The sequence below is a fragment of the Silene latifolia genome, chromosome Y, assembly GCF_048544455.1.
Source record: "Silene latifolia isolate original U9 population chromosome Y, ASM4854445v1, whole genome shotgun sequence".
Taxonomy (NCBI): domain Eukaryota; kingdom Viridiplantae; phylum Streptophyta; class Magnoliopsida; order Caryophyllales; family Caryophyllaceae; genus Silene; species Silene latifolia.
In genome coordinates this window covers 119,608,596-119,616,753 of record NC_133538.1, presented here as the reverse complement: position 1 = coordinate 119,616,753, position 8,158 = coordinate 119,608,596, and the positions used below count along the sequence as shown (strand labels likewise).

The window sequence follows — 8,158 nt, the reverse complement described above, 5'->3', positions numbered from 1 at the left end:
GTCCTTTTATGTCATTTTACAAAAAAATCAGTTACCTTTTCAGTTAGTTTTACCAAACACTTTACAATTAATCAGCTACCTTATCAGTTTCCAATTTTCAGCTAACTTTTCAGGTACCTTTTTAATTTCAGTCACCTTATCAGGTTTCAGGTACCTTTTCAGTCAGTTTTACCAAACAGGGCCTAATACCAGGAGTGTGCACAACTTCTAGATTCTATATATTTAAAAAAAAAAAAAGATTAAATTGTATTTTAACTTGGAAATTGCATGCATACCTACTAAGCACAACACAAGTTATATTTGGGTAGGACACAATTTTGTTTAATATATTTATAAAACTTTTTACGCTATTTTTTTGTGGTGACGAGCGATCCTGCAACCGCTTTAAAGAAAAAAAAGAACAATTAAAACGTCTCTAAATGTCCTAAACTACAAATAAAATATAAATTAAATTAATTTTAGAAAAGTAAATAAAAGCGTAATCGACATAAAATTAGCTTTATATCTTCATCACTAATTTTATGTTCTATGAATCAACTACGTAGATATAAAGTAAATTGAGAGACCAACAAACATTAAAAAAATATCAGATTTACTTTTCTACGACAGTAACAGATTCAATAAAATATATAGATGGACTTTCGGTAGGACCCGTTTTACTGACGGGATTCATCACTACTTTAGCGGCTTTTCCAGTTACTCGGGATTTCTGATTATTCCACTTTCTGATGTTAGCAATGTACAGTGGTCAAATTGTCTCATTTTCATCCCGAGATCTTTTACTTTTTTCATAATGTGGGAATTAGAATTAATTCCTGTTTATCTACTTTTATCCATGTGGGGAGGAAAGAAGAGTCTCTATTCAGCTACTAAATTTATTTTGTATACGGCCGGGGGTTCCATTTTTCTATTAATGGGAGTTTTGGGTGTTGGTTTATATATGGTTCTATTGAACCTACCTTAAATTGGGAACCATTAGTTTATCAATTATATCACCTGGCATTAGAAATAATATTCTATATTGAATTTTTTTATTGCTTTTACTGTAAAATTACCAATTATATCTTTATACACATAGTTACCCGATAACAATGATAAGAAAAATATTAGTGGGCATAAACTTCAATGTACGTATAACCAAGGAGTATTAGTCCAAGGAGGCACGTACTCTTACAAGTTTCTATATTGGTTTATTATTACTATATTTCTGTTGTTTCTCATCGTAGCTTAAATGTTGTAAAGTAATGTGTGGACATGTGGAAAATTGTTGAATTTCAAGAATAATAATAGTGATAATAAGGAAAAGTTGTTGACAATAGATATGAGTCAAGTAGTAATAAAAATTACTAAAATTAGGTTTATGTTCTTTTAGATATACATAAATGATTAAATACTCTTTGTTTCTTCTTAGTCAAGTTTCAACTTTTGATTTTCTGTGAATTACTTCACATCAACTAGCGGTACTATAGAATTTGTTTAAGCCTTCTTATTTCAATGCTTAGTCAGCTTTATGAAACGACCTAATTTGAGTTGTATGATGGTAGTCTTTGACTCTTATTAAACAATAAACTCTGGAATTATAATGATAATTAGGATTAGGAATGATAGACTTAATTTTGTACAAGCTCGGATTTTAATTTGAATATTCATGCTACACAAACGTCATGAAAAATACAGATTATTTAGTAATTAGTATCTATATAAGATATGACTCGAGCAACCCCTGACATGAAATCTATCCGTACATAATTGAAGAAAAAGAAAGAACGTTTATCACAAATTGACAATTAACTACTGCAAGAATTTGATCAACAATAGAATAGGTTATATAATTTTGCACGTAAGAGAATTCTAGCCGCACAACTACACAATATCTATTTGAGTAAGATACAAGGTCTATTTGTATATGTAATAGCCTTTTATATTATGACCACGATAAATTTCCCTTTCCTCAATATTGGTTTGTTATTATATTGATAATATATATTTAAGCAAAAAACATTTCTCTAATATTTACAATGTCATTACAATTTTGAAACGAATCATATGTGTAAGAAATAAGCACCAAGCACGGTCCTAGGTGTCGGACGCCAAACGTTATGCAAAATGGTCTCTACCCAAAAGAGCAATCAATAGTACCATGGTGTTTTTTGGAGAGTAACAGTTCTAATACTTGATATTAACAAAAATATAGCTATATATTTGTTATAATTAAAATGCTTTCAAAGCAACAACCTCGATCAAGATAAATATCCAAAATTTATTTCTTGATATTACCCGGCCAACGGCCGGGCATGAAATCTAGTACTTGCTCATACTTAAATCCCTAGTCCAACCAAGTCATTGGCATTACGTTTTCCGAAAATTGGCACAAAGATATCCAAACAAATTCACCGAGGAATACATGGCACAATATTTTGGTGGCTAATCCTCATCTTCTGTCTCCTCGTCATCCTCATCATTATTGTCTGCGTACCTCCATCCATCTTCACCATTATCACGGTCCTCTTCAGTTTCTTCACTATCCTCTTCCTGATAAACCTCTTCTTTTATTGGCCACGGTTTCTTTACCACATTCAAATCTGCAGGAGAAACGCTGGAGCCTTTACGCCAAGAGATCTTTGCCAAAGGTACCTTAAGGTCAGGCTTCCGTTTACTTGGCTTCAAATTCTTTGGATTTGCCCTAATTGCAGGACCATAAGCATCTTGGTCACTGGCATCATCCAACTCATTATCGACATTGTGAGACTGTGAAGTCTTTGGATTTTCTTCCGAATAATGGCCAGGATGTTCTCTCCTTAAATGAAGATTCAGCTTATACTCATGGATGTAGGCCTTGTTGCATCCTTCATAAGGGCACGCATATGGTCTATCTGAGGTAGCAGAGCCATAAGTCGAGGAAGCAGGCTTCTGTATTTTTATGGGCTTTTCGATTGGAGGCGTGTATTTCACTGGTTCTGCCGAATTCTGAAATAAATGACAACGCAATTCAGCAACTGTCAGAATTTATGTAAAATGTACAAAAAGTGAATTGACAGAGGGTCTCACCACAATATGTTTTTAAATCAATTAAAATGTTCAGATATATAGTTATATACTACATATCAGCCAAATATGAATATTAATGCAAAGAAAGATTTAATCAAATTAGTTTGCATGATCTAATGATGCATCCAGCCCGAGGAATTAGCTCACTCACTGTGATTCCTGTCTCAAAATATCAGAGCCACAATTTTGAGTGATCAAAACAGAATGGTTTTCATGACCAAGGCATAATTTTGTTTAGCATGTTAACTTCATTCAATCTAGATGAAAAGGAACTAAGCTTCTCACCGAGCATACAGGATACGGGTATATTTTCTGTCATGTCACTATCTTCCATTCTACTTCAGACTTTAACGCTAGACTAACAGAAAACGAACTTCAGATATTATCTGGTCCTACAGATATTATTGAAGGAAAGACACCACAACATGATATAGAGGCAATTTCAGACATCTGGGAAATACAGAATTATATGCTAATTATATCCAAAATGTCCTGGCCTTAGTTTTAAAAAAACTGTGCTTCGGCAATGAAGCACAAGGCTCACTGGCAGTAGCAAAAATGCATCAGCACGCCTTCAATGAGCGTTTTGCCTAAGAAGCAGTTAACGAGGCAGTAGGCACCGCACGACAGTACTATGCAATTTCCATACTTTTTTTTTCTAGTTCTTTAAGTTTGCCCTTCCCTTTGCCCCATTCTACGCTTTTTTTCCTAACATGTTGAGCCTTTCCATTATGAAAATTTGTTTGCAAAAACAGTGGTCTTCGTGCATAAATGAAGCGTGCGGGTTCACCTCACCCCTGCATCTCATCATGAAGGGACGGACTGCATTGTCCAAGTGTGTTTCATACCCTTTAAAACAAAGGCGCTGACAAGCTATAAAACTGTCATCAAAAGATTATAACGCTACAACTTACTAGGGCAAAGAAAGCTGACAGCAAAGCACAATCATAATTCAATACATACATATATATATATATAAGAAAATGTGTGATTGCAGTCAAACAATAATCACTACAATTCTAACAGGACTTGAGTGCATGTAGGCACACACCTTCTCATGTTGAGCTGCAATATGATTTTTGAGCTTGTATTCGTGTGCATATCTCTTCCCACACTCTTGATATGGGCAAATATGATAATTTTCTTGGGAATGTGTTTTCATATGAGATCGTAAATTGAAATCCAACGAAAATGCCTGCATTATCATTATATCATACTTTAAAAATGTGCAAAGGAAAGAATTAAGCAAAAAAAAAAAGAGAAGAGATGAAACCAAATTAGACACGAATCAAACAGATTGACCAATCAACATAAGCCAATCTAATCGTAACAATCAAAAAGGAAAGGAAGACAATTACACTAAGGCAAAAACAAGCAGTGATTCCTGGGGACTGAAGAAATAACTTTTCAATAGAATTTATCCTGTTCTAGAGTCCATAGTCCATACAGATGGACAAATCAATGCCTCCAAGAGTGCCAGGCATCATACATGCATATTCAATAATTGCTAGCAGAAAAAAGTTTACAGAATAGTTAGATGCATCACCTTGCCACATCCTTCAACAGGACATACGAAATCTCTCTCACCAGTATGGATAAGAAAGTGCCTCTTCAACTTTGAGCTATCCAGAAATTTCTGTTCAGCGAGAAAATGTGATTTATAGAACAAAACAAATTAGAATAAGCATATACATAGCCATAATAAACAACTGAAGCGAACATCAGACGAAAATTTCAGATAGGGTTTGCAGCACCAGCATCAAGACTACATCTAAAGGTGGTTCAAAGCGTTCAGTAATTTTTAAGTTAACAGAAACTTGGATAACTTGGCTTTCCCAAATGTAAAATTTTCATTTCAATCCTTAAGTCTCACATGTGACATAGTTGAAACCTTTATACTTCAATTAATACTACCTCCAATACACACCACAGTTCCTATGGTCCACAACTATGAGTGTCAATTTTGGAACATGGGAACTTTGGTGTGTACTGGTGGGGGAACTACTAGATAAGAAAGAACATTTTTTTTCCATTGCTTGAATTGCATAACCAGAGGCCTCCCCCGCCCCTACCATAATAATTATAGGAATTACACACTAAGGAAATGTTTAAGTTAGCGAACCTTCAATGTATGGAATCAATGGATCTATGAAAGTGTTAATTCCCCGTAATGTAGAAGTAGAAACTAAAAACATGTTATTTTACGTAAGGAGCTTCAATGCCTTGCTACAGTTGTCATTTAACAAGCCACAAGACTTATGAAAATGCATCAACTAAAAGTACTGGCATTAAGACAGCCTCTCAGCCAGACCATATATAGATTCTAAAACTCCTATCACACCTGTGTATGGCAAGAGCAATAATGAGCTATCTGGAATATTGCCTTGATCTACTAGGACAAACAAAAGCTGCATAATCAAGACTAAACTTCACATCTCTATGAACTCACCAGTAAAAGGTAAACATACACATATGGACACATTGCGACAGACTGCCATCAAAAAAAACTAATGACATGAAAGAGACCCAGACAAATATTACATTACCTTTCCACAGCCTTCGTAATGACACGTATGCTGCCTCTCTCCATGGATATTAGAATGCTTCCTCAAATGGCCAGCATCAATAAAAGTCTTTCCGCAACCTTCATAGCTGCAGAGAAAAAGAACCTCTGTTGTGGGTTCAGGCTCAGGCTCAGGTACAACCGGTTCTTTACTACTCTTCTCCTTCAAAGCCTTTAAAGCGTCCTCTGAAAAACATGTAAGGGGGTTCAGATATATATGGCCACTAGACTAAAACGAGAAATGGACAAGACAGGTGTACTTAGAAAAGCGCAGTTGCTGTAAGTACAGCTTCAGATATATATGGCCACTAGACAGTAATATACATGGACTAATAGGTTTGAGTTTGTCTATATTCATTTAAATTGTTTATCCTATATGTTCTCCTTGTGCCTTGAGAGTGCATCGCCTCCGTCTGCCTGGTGAGTTCTGAATCTAAGAGCGGGAGGATTGGAACATTGCATATTTGCATCCAATAAGAGCCCCGCAAAGTGCATATATAAAATCAATAAAAAATACCTGTAATCCATTTCATGAGAAAACATTTGCCTCCGGTTGCGACAGCGTCTTGAGGAACCCTATACAATATAAGAATAAGAATACAATGATGAGAAAACAAGTAAGTAGTAGTAATCTGAAAAGAAAGAATACGAACCAATGTTTAACCCATTTAACAGCGGGGGCTTTGGATTTGAGGAAAGGGCGTCGATCGAACAAACTATATGAGATTTGAGGATCCATTCAATCAATCAATCTGATTATTGTAAGAGGGTAAATTAGGGTTTCCAGAGAGATAATTTCAAAAGCTTCTCAAATCACCATTCTCATCTGTCAATGGCAAATAATGACCACGGTGGGAGTCGAACAGAGGAAATTCTGATCCGAAGTCAGACGCGCTAATCCACTGCGATATGCGGTCTTCTTTTATTTTATTGTTAATTCAAAATATATGTCCAAAAGGTTTGCTAAAGCGTCACAGGTAGATCTGTCAAACGAGTCGAGATCGAGTCTCTCGCCGGGCAGTCGGGCAGAATACAGGTCAAACCAATTAAGATGTCTCCCTTTATTTTACCATTTTAGCATACATTGTAAAATTAAATTACACTTTTTTTTTTTTTTTTGAAGAGAAAACGGGTTTTATATTAGATCAATTTTTGCAATAGCAGAAATCGCAAGCGAAAAATCCGAGCTCATTACAATAGTATCACCCACCGTCTCACACAATCTCGCAACTAAATGAGCTACAGCATTTCCACCCCTCTTGACATGAGACACACAATTAATAGGAAAAAGATGACGGAGATAATTGATATCATCGACACAAAGACCCACCGTAGTTCGGGAAGACACACCACTCCTCACAGCATTGATCAAAGACAGGGCATCACTCTCACACATTATCGCAGTCGCCCCCCTGTCTTGGGCCATTTCCAACCCGAAAATGGCAGCTTGAGCCTCCGCCACACCCACATCCCACATCCCACCTCGCCCTTACCCTTCTGCTCCCAATCCACATAATGTTCCCAGCTTCATCACGTGCCACTGCCCCTAAACCAATCACCCCGTCCCCTGGTACATAGGCGTCTGTATTTATTTTGATAAAACCAACCAAAGGTGGAGTCCAATGGCTTTCGTGACTGCCCAACCCCCTCACTGGAATGTCAAGAACCCGCTTTGCGTAGGTGCGATACTCAACCACCATTTTAATCATTCCCGTGATAACAAGCTCAGGCGACGGAGGAGACTCATCAAATATTCGTTGATTACGAATAGTCCAAATAGCCCACGCTTCGACAACACTCCAACATCCACTATCCTCCCATATACACTTCGCCCAATCACACATATAGATAGCATGGTTAATACTTTCCTATTATTATATTCATTACTTATCGTACTTATATAAAATAATTTATTAAAATAAATTTATTTTATTATTCAATGGTATAAAAGTCATATAAAATTGATTTTTAAATTATTTTTTTATTTAAAATATTTAAATAATTATTTTTCTATTTATTATTTCAAATAAAATATAATCTCTTCTATTCTCTAAGATCTTTCACATTTCCTAAAACGGCAAATTCATAAAGATCTTTTACTTTCCTTATTTGTCTATTATTTGTGGTTATAACAACTTATGACCCCACAATCTCTCTATTACTTTCATTTATATCCACATATCATCATACCACTAAATTTTACCCAAAAACAATAGTGGAAGAACATAGAAAATAGGAGATCCACATATTATCATAACACTAAATTTTACCCAAAAACAGGGTATTTTACCAAAATAACCATTTTGATCAAACTATTTACCAAAATAACCATGTAGCCATTTTAATTACCAAAACGACAATTCTGAATATAAAGATACCAAACTTAAACATTAAACCAATTTATTTATGAGAGAACCGGTTCAACCAAGTTCTTTTAATAAAAATCAGCTCTCCCCAAATAAACTCAATTAATCAAATCAAAAATTTATCAAGAAAATTAAAATAACCATAATAAATGACAATTATTTTGAAAGGAAGATCGAACAA

General features: G+C 35.2%; 1 protein-coding gene across 1 annotated transcript; it reads right to left on the bottom strand.

Annotated features, from left to right (window-relative positions):
* Nucleotides 1-2,184: 2,184 nt before the first annotated feature.
* Nucleotides 2,185-6,524, bottom strand: LOC141626308 (zinc finger transcription factor YY1-like). The gene is made up of 6 exons (XM_074440196.1): nucleotides 6,265-6,524; nucleotides 6,129-6,187; nucleotides 5,595-5,797; nucleotides 4,595-4,684; nucleotides 4,100-4,243; nucleotides 2,185-2,967 (listed from the first exon to the last, which is right to left on the bottom strand). The coding sequence occupies exons 1-6, from the start codon at nucleotides 6,348-6,350 to the stop codon at nucleotides 2,425-2,427; spliced, it is 1,125 nt and encodes a 374-aa protein (XP_074296297.1). The 5' UTR covers nucleotides 6,351-6,524; the 3' UTR covers nucleotides 2,185-2,424.
* Nucleotides 6,525-8,158: the final 1,634 nt, after the last annotated feature.

What these genes read in the sequence shown, in the direction of transcription:
- LOC141626308 (XM_074440196.1), bottom strand. Translation starts at nt 6,350, where the DNA reads ATGGATCCTCAAATCTCATATAGTTTGTTCGATCGACGCCCTTTCCTC. An exon ending in GTTAAATGGGTTAAACATTG is followed by an intron (nt 6,188 to 6,264) that starts GTTCGTATTCTT and finishes TATATTGTATAG; the next exon opens with GGTTCCTCAAGACGCTGTCG. An exon ending in ATTACGAAGGCTGTGGAAAG is followed by an intron (nt 4,685 to 5,594) that starts GTAATGTAATAT and finishes CTCGCTGAACAG; the next exon opens with AAATTTCTGGATAGCTCAAA.